Below are 17231 nucleotides of genomic sequence, written 5' to 3' on the forward strand. Positions count from 1 at the left end.
ATAATTAAAAGAAAAAAATGAAAACTCGTGACTAACAAATATAACCACTACCGTATGGCTTTACAAAGTAGAAAATTGGAGTTCCTTTATTACAAACGGGTTTTATGAAACACAAGTTACGATGTGTCTACAAGAGACATCACATTATTGGGTATTACAGCCTCCTGCGTCGCAACACTTGTTTTCTTTGCAGGTGAATGCTTTTGTGGCGCTGGGGGTTTTGTGGATGATTTTTCCCTCGTCAGGTTTTTAGAAGGTTCATCAATAGTGACTGTCTTTTCAATTGACCCTGATGGCCCCCCTACTGGCGGGACACGCTCACCGGAAATGCCCACGGGAGACGGTGGCACGAGCTCTCCGGTAGTGTCCACCGGGGCCCATGCCGACCTATCAGTGGTAAGCGACATGGTGACCTCACGGCTCTGTGCTTTAGAGGCCACTGTACTGTCCCTTATGTCGTCGGCGCTCAATGGACGTTCGCTTACTGATATTGGCATAGAGTTTTTCCTTAAATCCTCAGCATGGACTGTGTGCATGCGGGAAAGCTTCAACCTAAGCTCACTTGGTGGCGGTGCGGGGTTGAGAGGCTGGTGTTCCTTCCAATACACCGCACAGTTATTCAGGTAACTCCTCGCGTGATCAGCTAGTTCACGTGTCTCCACTGCAGCATTTGTAGGAAGCTCTGAAAGGAGAGTTAATAGCCAATGCGTATTTTATTTAAGTTCACCGTAACATCAATAGTTAGCGGTATAATTTTAGACCATGCACGACTAAAGCCAGTAAATGAAAAAAATAGAATAGAAGAGCATTTTTTCTTGCGTCGGAACTAGATTTTTGTAGTACATGTATGAAGTATTGGAATTAATTCTGACGCTCTGGCTTTAAACTTAATATATGAAATTAAGACAGATAAATGATAAATAATTACTCTAAAGTATACCTACTTTCAGTCTTAACGTATTTGTCGAAGTATATCTTATCCTTGTAAAGCTCTTCTAGGTATTTCCGACAGTTCACGTTGTCGGGTGTAGTGGAGTCGGGCGCCGTGCGCATGCTGATGTCTGTTAAACCGGACGGCTCCCGGGGCGCTCCGTGTCGCTCACTGTACCGCGTGCATCGGTTAATGCCAAGCTGGGAATCCAGGATCTCCGGGGGCTTGCTTAGCTATAAGAATATAAATATTTGAAATAACTATACGTGTGGGGTTGTATTAAAGAGTAATTGCGAATACGTTTTTTCTATTTAGTGTCCCTGCGTAAATGTATTGAAATCAAATAAGCAAAATATTCAAAATATGTCCTAATGCCTAATTATATTTGTATATCAGTTTCAAATAAGACATAATATACATTGTTACACGAGATCAATGGACAGCATGCTCACTAAAGCTTTAACATAAGCTCTTGTATTTATAAACACTATTTCAACTGAAATCTAAATAAGTTACAAAACACATTATCTGGCATAGAACGGTGTAAGATATGAAGAGGTACTGACTTGATTAATACTTCCAACAACCAGGAAAAACTCGTCATCTGACCCGATGTTGCGTTTGCCCTTTGACATGCCCTGAAATGGTTTAAAATAACGAAATATGAATATAGATAATGCAATAGATAGACCGGGACACACCAGCTGTCAAAAACTGCCTGTTAATTGCACAAGCATGAAGAGTCGCAAAATGAAGGAAAGAGACACTAATGATAATGCTTGCGATTCAATTGATTTTAAGTTTTAAGTAGCCCATGCAAGTGCTACAAACCTGCATAGCGTTGTCTTCCTCGGGAATCAAGTTTGCATTGCCTGTCCAGGAAGACCTCAGCCCTGAAACAGACATGGCAACACATTGGTTGAAACGTAGCTCAATATTCGTACCTGATTTTAAACTGTATGCTATAGATATACCATCATAGTTTTCAAGACAATTATGTTAATAAAAAATGTAATGACAAACGTTAACTTTAATGCAGCACATATTATACGGAGTGAACCGTTCAAGCTGCTCTCTTACAGATAGTCAGTTTTGTCATTTTTTAACAAGTTGTCTCAAAATCGGCTGATTTGAGCATCAATGCATTCAATTCAGTCATATAAAATAATTTACAAAAAAAATGTTTGGTAAAACTACCGATCAGTTCGTTTTTCTGAAAGTGTTAGAAACGCTCATTAATTTTCGAACCAAAATCATAAACTGCGTTCTGGTCTTTTTTCAGCAGTCTTACATCACTAGTTTCCAGACGTTTACGAGAAAATTTGCTCATTCAAGACACAAAATAAAAAAGTTGTTAAAACGATCAGTCTGTGAGAGGGCGGCTTTAAACGAGAATATGGACTTAAAGGGTCATGTATTCAATCAGCATTAATGGAACATGAGTAATGAAGTATTGCTGTTTCGAGCCCTGTAAGTGATTTTCAATAATCAATTGTATTTAATCACATTAAGGCTTAAGACAAAATAACTCACTTGAATTTCTGCGGCTCATGTTTGGTCGTCCTTCCTCGAATGTGTCTGAGCGCTTGATCATCTGTGAGCCCGAAGCTGGTGGCCGCTGGGACTGGCTGCGTGCGGGCGCCTTCACCGGCTCGTGTCGCTCTATCTGGGCACTGTCGATGTAAACCGCATCCGCTTTAAGACCGCCCGTGGGACCTTTGAAGAAGATCTGAAATCGGATTTGAATTGTGTATGGTGTTTGTTGCGAAAAGTGTTACGCGGCCATCCATTGTAAATGGTCTGACCACCTGAAAGGAACGGGTGTTTTCTTGCAATTTAATGGAAGCTTTTTTAACAAGCAGCCGTTTAAAGCTACACTCTCACAGATTTACCATTTTGACAACTTTTTTTTTTGTCTTTGAATGAGCAAATGTTTGCCTAAACTAGTTATATAAGACTGCTGATAGAAGATCAGATCGCAGATTTTCATCTCTCCGGTTTAAAATTAATTTTAATTGCCTTAAGCGTTACTAACGGTTTAAGAAAAATGCATAAAACATCAATTATTAAACTTAAAAAATAAAATCTGCGATCTGATTTTTGCCAGCAGTCTTATATCACTGTTTTCCATGCAGTTTCGCATAAATTGGCTCGTTCCAAGACAAAAAAAAAGTTGTTAAAACTATCAATCTGTGAGAGTGAAGCTTTAAGAGAAGATGAATCCATTCTTTGGGATTCGCATACAGAAATGATAAAAAGTAGTACCGGTGTGGTTGGATGTTTTTCTTCAGTGGTTGGCTTGCCGTTTTTATCGAACAACCGCTGTTTAAGCAGACCCCGCTCCGCCGATCCCAACTGTCGACCCTTTAACATGAGAGTTGAATTCTTCAGCACATTGCTTGTTAGCAGTCACCACAAGCAAAACATAAACTAACTAAAATAAATTATTTAGAATTTATAACGAAAAGAGCAGTATAAGTAAAATTCATCGCACTTATAAGGATATGTAAGTACGTGTGCTGATGTACCTCAAATTCATCACACTCAAAGCAATATGTCAGTGCATCTGCTGCTGTATCTCAAATACATCACACTTAAAGGCATATGTCAGTGCGTCTGCAAATGTATCTCAAATACATCACACTTATAGGCATATGTCAGTGCGTCTGCAAATGTATCTCAAATACATCAGACTCAAACGGATATGTCAGTGCGTCTGCTGCTGTATCTCAAATACATCAGACTCAAAGGCATATGTCAGTGCGTCTGCTGCTGTGTCTTAAATGCATCACACTTATAGGGATATGTCAGTGTGTTTACTGATGTACCTCAAATACATCACACTTATAGGCAAATGTCAGTAGGATTACTGATGTACCTCAAATACATCACACTTATAGGCATATGTCAGTATGTTTACTGATGTACCTCAAATACATCACACTTATAGGTATATGTCAGTATGTTAACTGATGTACCTCAAATACATCACACTTATAGGCATATGTCAGTATGTTTACTGATGTACCTCAAATACATCACACTTATAGGTATATGTCAGTATGATTACTGATGTACCTCAAATACATCACACTTATAGGCATATGTCAGTATGTTTTCTGATGTACCTCAAATACATGACACTTATAGGCTTTTGTCAGTATGTTAACTGATGTACCTCAAATACATCACACTTATAGGCATATGTCAGTATGATTACTGATGTACCTCAAATACATCACACGTATAGGTATTTATCAGTATGTTAACTGATGTACCTCAAATACATCACACTTATAGGCATATGTCAGTATTTTTACTGATGTACCTCAAATACATCACACTTACAGGCATATGTCAGTATGTTTACTGATGTACCTCAAATACATCACACTTGTAGGCATATGTCAGTGCGTCTGCTGATGTATCTAAAAAACATCACACTTATAAGGCATATGTCAGTGCATCTGCTTATGTATCACGATTACATCACACTTATATGGGTTTGTCAGTGCGTCGGCTGATGTATCTCAGATACATTCTACTTAAAGGGATATGTCAGTGCGTCTGCTAATGTATCTCAAATACATCCTACTCAATTACATCACACTTATAGGCATATGTCAGTATGTTTACTGATGTACCTCAAATACACCACACTTATAGGCATATGTCAGTATGTTTACTGATGTACCTCAAATACATCACACTTATAGGCATATGTCAGTGCTACTGTTTGAAAATCGGAGTCCATTTGCTATCGATAATCGAATCGAATCAGATCAAGTAATTCGATTTACTATCGGACAATAATCGAAAGTTCATATAATCATTTAGGAAATACATTCTATATACATAGTATAATCATGATCATTTAAATTGTTTAATCTAAAATTAGTATGTGTGATGCTATAGTCGTGCTTATTGCAACAGTAAGTAAATATCCATAACCTTTTTCTGTCTTAACGAAAAAACAAAACACATACTAAATAATTGCACATCAATTGCAAAATGATGCACACCGCATCAAGTATGTTATCTTAGCATTTTATCCATGTAAAAACATATTGAATATTTGTGAACCAGCTTAACATTCAATAACCTATAATATGGAAGATTTCATAAAAAATTCATAATACTTCACAAAAAAGTAAATTTGTTTATAACAAACGATACCACAAAAAGGTTTCAAAAACAGAATGCATCGAGCCGGGATCCCCGGTATTTGCAGGTTAGATCGGACCCACTACACCATAGATACCGACTATTGGGTTTTATGAAATATATATACAATTAAAAACAATTTATTTTGGGAGACCTTGTAAGTTTTTAAGCAAAAGTGTTTACATTCACCGCATTTGTGTTAGAGACTGATCTCCCTTGTTAAAATGAACTCAACGAGAATTTACCGGATGGAAAAATTGACATGTAACCTTATTTTACCGCGTAACTAAAATACGTAGTTACCGGAAGTAACATTAGCGACATCGATTTTGGACAACCACTATCGATTGTCGCCGACTAAGCATTGTCAGCGACGATTTATCGATTGTACTCGATAATCGTTCCATCACTAGTCAGTGCATCTACTGCTGTTTCTCAAATACATCACACTTATAGGCATATGTCAGTATGTTTTCTGATGTATCTTAAATACATCACATGTATAGGCATATGTCAGTGCATTTGCTGATGTATCTCAAATACATCACACGTATAGGCATATGTCAGTATGTTTTCTGATGTATCTCAAATACATCACACTTATATGCAAATGTCAGTGCATCTACTGATATATCTCAAATACATCGCACCTATAGGGATATGTCCGTGTGTCTGCAGATGTATCTCAAATACATCACACTTATAGGCATATGTCAGTTCGTCTGCAGATTTATCTCAAATACATCACACTTATAGGCATATGTCAGTTCGTCTGCAGATGTATCTCAAATACATCACACGAATATGCATATGTTTGTACGGCTGCAGATGTACTTCAAATACATCACACTTATAGGGATATGTCAGTGCGTATGCTAATGTATCTCAAATTCATCACACTTATAAGGCATATATCAGTGCGTCTGCTAATGTATCTTAAATACATCACACTTATAGGCATATGTCAGTGCGTATGCTAATGTATCTCAAAAACATCCCACTTACAGGGATATGTCAGTTCGTCTGCAGATGTATCTCAAATACATCACACTTATAGGTAGATGTCAGTGCGTCTGCTAATGTAACTCAAATATATCACACTTATAGGGATATGTTAGTGTGTTTGCTGATCTATCTCAAGTACATCACACTTATAGGGATATGTCAGTGTGTTTGCTGATCTATCTCAAATAAATCACACTTATAGGCATATGTCAGTGCGTCTGCTAATGTATCTCAAATACATCACACTTATAGGGATATGTTAGCGCGTCTCAGACTCATCACACTTATAGGGATATGTCAGTGCGTCTGCTAAAGTATCTCAAATACATCCCACTTATAGGGATATGTCAGTGAGTCTTCCAATGTATCTCAAATACATCACACTTATAAGGCATATGCCAGCGCGTCTGCTTATGTATTTCAAATACATAACACTTATAGGCATATGTCAGTGCGTCTGCTAATGTATCTCAAATACATCACACTTAAGGGATATTTCAGTGCGTCTTCTGACCTTCCGTGTATTGTAGTCGATGTCCTCCAAAGGAGAAGATGTCTTACTTCTATCGCCGCCGACACTAAAGGCAACCTGGCGACCGGAGGCCGGCCTGATAGACTGGAAAAGGTGCAGAAAGTTGTGAATGCATTTTTATTAAACAATTGTGAAGATGCAAGCAAAATCAACAAATCTCATTTGGGATTTGATATTGTAAAAGGTAAATTTTTAAAGCTTTATTCTCAGACTTAGTCATTGGCACTACAAACGGTTGCAAATGCTAGTTTTCCTATTAAGCAAGGGGCATAACTCATCAATTTCTTTTAATCAGAGTGGTACGTCTTAGTACACAATATTATGGCGCTTTGTCATAATGAACTCGTGTATAAAGTTGCATGTTTAAATCGAAATGGATTCTTATGACTGGTAAAAGTTTTTGGACGACGATGACCACAATGACAAACACATCACCCATAGCATAAATGCAACATCAAATTATACTTCATTCCTTACCACTGACTGCCGTTTATCCTCCTCCCCGTCTGTGCCGCTCGCCGGCTCGCCGAAGTCCCAGGAAGCCGTCGGCCCGAACTCGTCGTCCTTGTATCCCTGGATACCAAAAGGGGTTGGATTAGCTTATACAAAACGACTTAGATTGGAACCAATTCAAAGTGTTTAGCAGTTTAGTTTCAAATTACCAGACTTACACTTATTACAATAACCAGAATATATAATTTAATTTCTATCAAGCCTGTACATTTTAAAGATGCACTCTTACTCTTAAATAGAATTACCACAATTGATATAATTGTTTTAATATACCAAAATGGATAAATTCATGTCAAAAGCAATGGTTCTTATTAGTGATACCAAGTTTAATTTGAAAGAAAAATGCAGAAAACACGGTATTTCTACCATATGAAATGATAGTAGATCAAAGTAAATCTTTTAGCATTCACCAATCATTTAATATTTTTGCGTTTTCAGCTAGTAAATACACAGTCATAATCTTGTTATTAATTATTAATATTTTCCAAAAGTGCATTGTTAAGTATGAAGTTTAAGGTTGATCACTCAAAATTTATGTTTGTTATTTATGTGTTTGTACTGATTTTGAATAAGAGTGCACAATTTTTTGTTTTACAGGATATCTACGCAGAAAACTTACCCCGACTGGACGACCGTCTGTGCTCCTCTTCAATCTCGGGAGTGCAAATACATTAAACCTTTTCCGCAGTTCCATCTGTTTCAGATAGATGTCTTTAGGAATAAGTTTACCGTCAACATTTCTCTGAAAAGATAAATAAATCCGTGTAGGTAAAATAAATATTCTGTTGCAACTTCTATGAATAAGAATTTGGGATATATTTCCAATAATTAAGAATATTTTACTGTTGCAATACCTTATAATTAACGTTTTTGGTTCGAATTCGGATTCAATATTCGATAGAGAAATCCATACCACAACATTCCCTCCTTGTCAAAATGGAACCCGTCTGGTAGTTCCCCACTTCCTTTGGGTTTTTCGTCAATCTAAATATGTCAGAGATAGTTATAAGTAAACAAGCGTAGTTAAGCTACAGCTTAGCAACAGAGTAGTATATCAGAATACGGGTGTGTGTGTAACAAAACTCGGTGAAAAATAATTCAGGACAATCGCAAATGATGTTCTTATTTACAAGATTTGCTTACAATGTCGTCAACATTTTTCGCTGTGTTTGTCTTCTCGTTCCAAAAGTCAATTTCATCCAACTCGTGCTCAATCTCATTCTTAACAATGTACTTGTCCATGAACGGTGCTCCTCGAGCCAGCGGCTTACGCCGCTTCCGGCGACGCTGACCGTTGTCCGTGTCCGTCTCACTTCCGCTGACATCACTTTGCTGGCGGCGGCCCTTGGCGCGCTTACGCATCGCCTTCTTTTGGCGGCGGCGGTCGAACTCTAGCTGATCTTGCTGTTCGCGGGTCACGAGCGCCCCACCAAGTTCTCCCTCATCGTGTCCGTGTCGCTAACAAAAACAGACAGTAAGAAACATTGATTACAACGTCTAAAATATGAGGAAAAAAGTTTATCATTGCTGCAGACATGTATTTTTTAACTAAATAATAAATGTTTCGCCATAACTTAACCTGAATTTGAAGTTTGTATAAAAAATAAAACAATGACACATATAAGGATTGAAAAGTATTTTTCGACGGTTAAATTTGCAAAATTCCCGAGAGTTGTAAAATAACGCCAATGCGAGTGTACTGCATGAACGCATAAACAATGCTAATCAACACAAACATGGCATGCACCGTCTCACCTTCCTGCGCTTCTTCCTGCCGACCACGTCTTTGGCGTTCGACAATCCACCCGGAGGAGTCCAAGTCGCACCTGCCAGCCGCCGCCGCTAAAAAGTAGAAATGTCAATACACTTGCTCACTTAAAAACATTGTGGTTCTATTCTATTACATTTCTTGCATCCATAAAAATCAAATATACATTCATGTAAGGCCACTACTTTTATATAAATTGGTTTTCAAAACCGGCGGGTCTAATTTTCCGAAAAGTACAAAAAAAATAAAAAAATGAATTTCACTTTTTTTTTCAAAATTATTTTCCCGACCGTATTGATTTTGGTGCGAAACGAAAGAAAAACGAACAGATAAGAGTACGAATGCAGTAGATCTCGACTGGTTTGTTGTTCCGTAGCCGTATTCGCCGATTTATAGTGATATAGCATGTGAGCCAGTCAACTGTTATGGCAGCGCCGTTGGCAATGGCGGAATTGACGATAGCAGTCATTCTTTGTATGAAATAATTAAGTTAAATATGTAGGAGTTGTTAAAATAACAATAGCAAAATACATTGGCAAATTTAACAACCGACACAAACAATAACTGTCACGTGATTGTTGTTTTTCCCCGCAAATTTAGGTCATGAAAATATTGTTGTTTATAGATGAAAAATAAGTGGCAGCGGCTGCCATCGAATAAGTAGACACAAATATCTGTAAATTATGTGTGAGAAAAAATATTTTATAACATTTTATGGTTAAATATCAAACAACAGTGCACTTAGTGTGAGTGGTGTAATTGAAAGTAAAATTCCTAGGTTGACACCGGTGACCTAGTTTCACAAGTTCGGTCGGTTGTGTTTATGGATTTTAAATCACAAACTGGTTTGGAAATACTTGTCATTGAGTCAATGTAAAGCTTCTGTTTATTCTAGGTTACATGTTTATTCATGTTTGGGTCAATAGTAGAGTAAAAACAATGAAAGAGTTGAACACATGTGTCAATGACATTTACTAATGCCAGGAGTTGTGTGCAAAACATTAAGATAAAACAACACGGAAAACTATTTTGAATAAGTCCATTTTAATTTGTAATGAACTTGATATTTCACTATAAATGAGATTTGTTGTTGTAACCAAGGAATACTCTTTAAAATGAAAAATAAACACTCATGAAGTATAGATGCCCTGTGAACGCATGATACACAAATTGGCGGAGTTGGGAGAAGATGAAAATATCCGATACATAATTATGGATTTCACTGTTACTATCATTGGAACATAAAGTTAAGTCACATGCTAGATTTATTATTTTGCTATGTGATTTTTATGTACTGATGTGGTAATTTGCTGCAAAATTTGAATTTGAAATGGATTTGCTGAACATCGCATGGTAAATATCCCGGTCCGAAAATATCCGGACTTAGCATGGATTGGGTTACACACAACTAGGACCCCGCATGGTAAAGGTTATTAAAACTCAAATCTAGGTCTAGTTTGGTTTTTAGTTTTTCAGGAATTGTTTGCACAATATTAAAGCACAATGTCTTCATACAATATAACTTCCTTATTTACAAAATTGGAAACTATTTCACTTTATTGACATTTTTCAATATTAAAATAACTGAAACAATGCTTAAAAAATGTAATGTGTTGTCTTAATACAGTGCAATTCTTGTGTATTTTAAAGCGTAAAATTTGCCTTCCCTTTTTTTCCAATTTAATATTGGTCAGTTTTTAAGTGTTCTGCATTCACTTTTGCTTTAGCTTTAAAGCTAAACAAATGTCCTGCCGAGTAATAGTCAATGTATCTTTGATAAAAAGTGTAGTTTATACATGTAAACATGTTTTATAGTCAATTTCATTTTATATGCACAATATGTAAGATTTAAACTGTGTGTTTAATTAGTACTTTGAGTGTATTAAAAGTTTAAAACAGGCATTAATAGCAGTTTAAAAATTTAAAATGTCAAGTAAATGATAGAAATTTTCAATGTTTTTATGTTGTTCTCAGATTTTCACCCTTTAAGAGTATGTTTTGTGACTTTTTTCCTCTTTTTTTTTTTTTAGACCACCCGGTGGACATTTTTTCCAAAAATTCTTGTAAACCAAAAAATAAAAAAGGAGTGGCCTAACTTAATATAAAGAAAAATACATTTTAAGTGAATTAAGAATTACAAACAATGTTTTGACGGTGGATTTTTAGAAAATGAGGATCATGATAGGTCACATTTGTTTAATGATACCTTTTCCATTAACTGCTTGGCCCTCTCCTCTTTCTCAGAATCGTCGGTCTGTGAAATAAAATATCATCCACATTGAAGCAACTGTTTGTCATCTTATGATCAAGATATACATACATCACGTGTCTATATAGCATGAGTACACACATTCATATCAATGTTATGTCAGTGATATATTCGGAAGCCTACCTCATATTCGTCACTGGATTCCGGTTCTTTAGGGTGCTTAATCACCTGAAAAAGATATGAATTCAATATTTAATTAAGCTTTAATTAACTAGTGAAACAATGGAACAATGTTCATTTGCTTCCGATATGTTGACAAAGGAATATATTTGAAAAACAAAATACCTTTCAAGAAATACATATAGGAGCACATACCTTATCAACCATTTCTTCGGGGTCCTTCTGGAAAAAAGAAAGAATTGGAGATAAGTATGTGCATGATGTATGCATGACACCTATTGGATTCAAATACTGTAGAGGCGTTTCGTTGTGTAAAATGTTTTCACCATACAATTGCTTTCCTCCAGAAAGATGGCATTCGTTGCTACAAACACAGATAAGAAAATACTACAATATGAAACAAAATATCAAATTTGAAGCACCGCTTTATTATATGAATCATTTTGACGTTTATAAGGCGTTTATTCGGTATAGTTACCTTGACCTCCATTTTAATTCGGAGCTCCTCTGCTTGTTTCTCCTTCTTCCGGCGCTCCTCACGCTCGCGCTCCTTTCGCTCACGTTCCTTCTTAATCCGCAACAGCACCTAGTTAGGAAAGGAAGTCACGTTATAATTGATACCTCATCGTGATTATAGCATAATAATTTTAATAACATTCATAATGAGAACGCAGCTACTGAACAAACAAGGGCAAATTTCGTTTCTTTCAAATACAAATTCTTAAATGAGTTACATCAAGTAAGTGACTTGCTGTGAACATTATCATGATGACATTGCCCCTGTCTATTAGTACTGTAGGTGCTTTGATTACTCTTATGTTTGTTTAACTGACAGTTCTGGTATTTTTATTTATACCATGTTTATTTATATATTTTTTAAAAATGATATAAGGAGTTAACTCTTATAAGAAACAAAAATAAACGAATTATTCGTCGAACAGTAGAACAGAACTTTCTAGAAAATAACCCACTCTACAGAGGAAAAACAAAGCGCTGAAAGATTGCTTTGGTGAAATTAAACGCCAGTAAGTATTGAGTGGGGATGCTGTGGTTTGTCCATGAAATACAAAAAAACATCATTTGGCAGGTATGTGCTTCCGTAGAAGCTAGTTTTAAACGTTCCTATGATGTTTTTTCGTCTCTTACTTCGTCATCTTTGTCTGGTCGTGGGGTGGTCGGTGGTATAGGTTTCTTGCCGGGTGGAAACACGATGGGTCCCAAACTTTCACCACCTTGTATATCTTTTCGTAGCTGCACACTCTTGGAAAAAACAAGGTGAATTATATTAGTCAGGAAAATCCTAACCTTTCAATATTCAGCTTTAACAATTGCTAAGAACGTTCTGAAACTATTTTTATACACGGGATATGTGCGGAATAATATAAGTCAAGAGTACATTGTGTACTTCGTTTAATAATATTTTTTTTGTCAAAGTACATCGCATGCTTCCCTATTGGATGAAAAACTTCTAGGATACTGCAAGATTAAGATATTCCGTGATAATCCGCAATTATTGCTCATCTGTAGGCGACGTGCGCACGCACCTTTGAAGTCTCCACTCTTTTCTCTGCTTCCACGGGTTGTCCGTCCTGTAACTTTTTCCCGCCCCCAGGTTTCCCAATCTCCGTCAAATCAAACGTCCTCTCCCGGTCTGGTTTTTCCCGTTTAGACGGTTTATATCTGAGTGACCAGAGCAAGTAAATAAACGGCGTCGAAGTAAAGAAATATGCTTTTGAATATTTACGTTTTGAAGGTTTTTTGACTACGAGTTAAAAAGATTTTAATAATATACAGTATGCGTTTTTTAATTTTTAACCATGCTGTTTATTCCAAAAGGCTGCTGAACAGCATAAAGATGTAAAGCAGGTATATTATTGTCAAAGTTAAATTGTAAATGACAAATGGTTATGCAAAAAGTATGCGTTATCGAAATCAAAAGCGTTATTTCTTACGCTAGGTCCTTCCCGTGCCTGATGGTTTTTATGGCCTCCTTTTCTTTCTCCCCATACCCAACCAGACTGTCCGGGGTCGATTGCCGGGAACCCTCTGGAATTTAACCAAACGATTAATACGAGTGATGAACATTCTGTACTATACCTCGGATTTTCATCAAAACGAAACACTTGAAGTTACTGCTGTTCCATTCTTACGGATGCATTGATCCTATATTTAATACCAAATTTTCTCATTTCAATCCCGTGACTTGAAAATACAGCCTATTGGAACACTTCAACACTTATATTCTATGCAAAACCTGACAAACAGACGAATACAATTATTAATCTGATGCATCTCACCTTTCTTAAGCATCTCCTCATCATCCAAGGACGCGACGGTCTTGCGCATACAAATGAAGACAATAATGATAGCAACAATCAGGATTAGCGCCAAGATACCAAGGACTATTAGTGCGATCACCCAGCCCGCCAGACCACCAACGGCCTCCTCCTCTGGGCCTGGAATCGGAGTTCATAGATAAGCATTTATATAATCATACATGTATATGATGACGATGATGATAACGACGACTGATACCAACGATTCTTAACGAGGATACCAACTGACCAACCATACAAGTCCACCTACCGCATGTAAAATATGGGGTCATGGTTAACCTCTGTCCGCCACTGGTCACCGCCGTGGATGTCTGAGAGCCCTCGCACTGTTCCGGAAGTACCGTCGCTTGCAACGTCCCGTCGGAATAAAGAAGCGCCTGAAATAATATATAAATACCAGTTACAGTTTCAGAAACGAAATGTGATGATTCAAGTACATGTATATGGTATTTGGCTAAAGAAATCCGTGTGGAGACTGGCCACTTTTCAATTTACTCATATAAATAGTTGTTCACTGCACACAAATAGTTCGAATTTACTTGCTCTTAAGCGTTTAAAATTGTCTCTATTTTCCATCGAACATTTGACAAATGTTTTAACACAATCTGTACCCTTTTATTTATCAAAAATGAAGCTTGAAAAATAATCAAATCACCCAGCATGCAAAGCGATGAGTGTTGATGCCATCCGGACTGACGTCCGCGTTGTACGTTAACGTGAAGGTGTCAGTCCCAGAAGAGTCCGTGTAGATGGAGTACATCTGACCACCACCTTGAAATAATTCACAATGCTGTCGTAAATCGTAATTATCAGAATTCCAAAAAATATAATGCAAATGATGACACCACAGAAAATCAGGAAGTGGGTTGCTTACCACCTACTAGAAACTGTCATATTATAAGCGTAATATTTTTTACATAATAGTCAGAAATTTCCACATCTGTCACTGGAGAGACCCGATTCTTACTTGTAAAGCCGAGGTACTGAGTTGGGTCAGAGTTGCCGAACTCCATGAGTGTCTTGTTGGTACACGTGTCAAGTGTACAGTTCTCCACGGTAACCGCTGACAACAGCACCTCGTATGTTACACTATAGTTCCCCAACGCAAGGTTCGGCAGTTGCATCGCCGCACTCGCCACAAAACCTGGTTGAAGACGAAGTTGATTACTAGTTTGCAGTTGACTTTATTGTCCTGTCGGGCGGGGAGCCAATATTTATATTTACATGTAACGCATGATGCTTTAGTAAGTTCCTTTTGGACTCACCACGGGTAAAATTGCGTTTTGTTTAAATAGTCATGGCGATTCATGGTTATTCTGTATGCATTAAGAGTATGAACACTGATTTCTTTTATATCTGTCTGCATAAAAAGTGCATTTATTACAAATGGGGACATATATTATGACACCCTCTGCATAGAGAATTTCTGGCTGAATAGAAAGAAAACTACTGAACTTTGTTCGCAACAACATCAATTCAAAATAAAACGTACCATCTTTGACGAGGATTTGAACGTTCGCGACTGTTTCGTATCCGATCTCCGAGCACGCCCCGTCAGTGTTATTGGTGAACCGCTCCCCGGTAGCATCATCAACAGCTGGAAATATATAGTTCCGTTCTCAGATATACGCAGGGCGCCGATTAGAAAATGAGTAACAATCAAAGAAGAAGAAGAAGAAGAACAAGAAGAAGAAGAAGAAGAAGAAGAAGAAGAAGAAGAAGAAGAAGAAGAAGAAGAAGAAGAAGAAGAAGAAGAAGAAGAAGACGAAGAAGAAAAAGAAGAAAAACATAGAAAGTTGTAAAAAGGACATATAGTATAAAAACAACAAAGAACATACATAGTTTATATATAATCATACGGTAGCTGTGACACAACAGTTTATCATAAAATATTTGTTTCTAACTTCCAAACAGACTGGTTATAATGCTTTTATGGACGTATACCTGTGGCGAAGTAGAATATGTAGCTGTCTGTGTTCTCGTCACTGATTGTCCGTATGTCCAGGCACACGGACACGTTGATAAACACTTGGAAAAATATCTCACAATTCGTCCTGAAAATACTTTGCTTAAAATTGCTTAAATTCGTACGGGGCTTCTTTTAAAGCAAACAGGAGAAATAGCGGGTACATTTACAATACTTGTTAACAGTTCTTGGGTTCTTTTTTACCCATTCAACAAGTGAAGACTAGTCGGTACACAACACTTTAGGCCCTATAATAAAAGCCATGCACTCACCCTAAAATGTACTGTGTCCCTGAACTCTGTTGACAAGTAAGCGTCGCCACGTTACTTGAGTAGGACAGTGCCGCCTCGAAGTTGGAGACCTCGGTTGCTCCGCCGCTCGTAGCCACTGTCCACGTGCCGCGCGTACTCGAATGCCACGTGCCGTCACTTAGCGGCAAGGTACATTGGCCGTCTGGGTTTTGGAAGGTGATTTTTTTTAAATTATTTACAGATAAAATGAATTGCCTATGAAATGATGTATAATAGATTGTTATATTAAAAGTATGTATTAATTTTGTTTAATCTTATTTGGGAGAAAGGGTGCATTTTAAAGTAATGTAATTCATGTCCTTTTGACAAAGTTGTGGAAACCGCACCAGTTGTATTTTTGTCGACAAGTAACAAATACCCCTAAACAATCAGAATGAAATAATGTCGAAAACAATGGTTCTTATGAAGGATACCAAGTTTATTTTGAAATAAAGGTGCAGAAAACACGATATTTCTACTTTATGAGACGATAGTAGATCACAGTAGGTCAAAGATAATGTTTGTCATAAATGTGTATGTATTGCTTTTAAATAAAAGTGTCATTTTAAAAGAATATGTATAAATTCTAAAGGTTTTTTTGTAACATGCTATTTTAGTGATAACGGTACAGTAAAGCCTGTCTAGTAAAAAGAAAAAAACTACAAACGTTTTCCATATCGTGATTTGTTATTTAATAATGCGACGTGAAACAGAGAAAATATGTGCTTACCTGTTAACACAAAGAAAATTCCAAAATAACATAAAAATAGAACTGCCGAATACATAATTGTAGCCATTCTGGAACTTGAAGATTACTTAAGTATGCTTATTTTTTTCTCATTTTGTCTTTAAACATTATTAATTACACCGTCAGCCATTTTGTTTCTAAGTTAATTAAGATCTTTGTTTTAACAACGATCAAATATCTGTTGAGATTTTGGGTCATTGTTTGTGGAGTTTCTCCCCTATTGTTCTAAACACAAAGGCACCGTCACGCACATACGCACGGAATCTCTCAATCTGAAACCTAAACCCTACCACATTAATTGATTTAAAGACACTGCGATTATAATGAACCAAAGCGGGAAAATGGTTAAATAGCAAAGCAGTTGATATATTTTTGTATTTTCAGCAGAATGATTAAACACGAATTTCTTAATTTAACACTGTCATTTGACATTTGGCCGAATGTTCAGAACTTAAGTTAAAGTTAAAAATATAATAACAACGTTGTTAACGATATCGTCGTTCTTTATATCTTTACTGCAATATGAATTTAATGGACACAGTTGCGATCTGCTGTATTTTAACAGGATTTGAGACAACTGTTTAGTTGT

At 36.8% G+C, this 17231-nt stretch overlaps 1 protein-coding gene across 1 annotated transcript; it reads right to left on the bottom strand.

The window, feature by feature from the left end:
- Window positions 1-116: 116 nt before the first annotated feature.
- LOC128225680 (uncharacterized) lies at window positions 117-16761 on the bottom strand. Its single transcript, XM_052935589.1, has 27 exons — window positions 16625-16761; window positions 15877-16057; window positions 15583-15692; window positions 15131-15235; window positions 14606-14782; window positions 14294-14409; window positions 13889-14015; window positions 13600-13758; window positions 13255-13348; window positions 12847-12982; window positions 12449-12562; window positions 11781-11888; window positions 11498-11524; window positions 11306-11350; window positions 11120-11167; window positions 8901-8987; window positions 8289-8603; window positions 8059-8129; window positions 7765-7822; window positions 7110-7205; window positions 6615-6716; window positions 3197-3295; window positions 2465-2660; window positions 1763-1824; window positions 1498-1569; window positions 945-1164; window positions 117-682 (listed from the first exon to the last, which is right to left on the bottom strand). The coding sequence occupies exons 1-27, from the start codon at window positions 16689-16691 to the stop codon at window positions 117-119; spliced, it is 3558 nt and encodes a 1185-aa protein (XP_052791549.1). The 5' UTR covers window positions 16692-16761.
- Window positions 16762-17231: the final 470 nt, after the last annotated feature.

Source organism: Mya arenaria, chromosome 3 (assembly GCF_026914265.1).
Source record: "Mya arenaria isolate MELC-2E11 chromosome 3, ASM2691426v1".
Taxonomy (NCBI): domain Eukaryota; kingdom Metazoa; phylum Mollusca; class Bivalvia; order Myida; family Myidae; genus Mya; species Mya arenaria.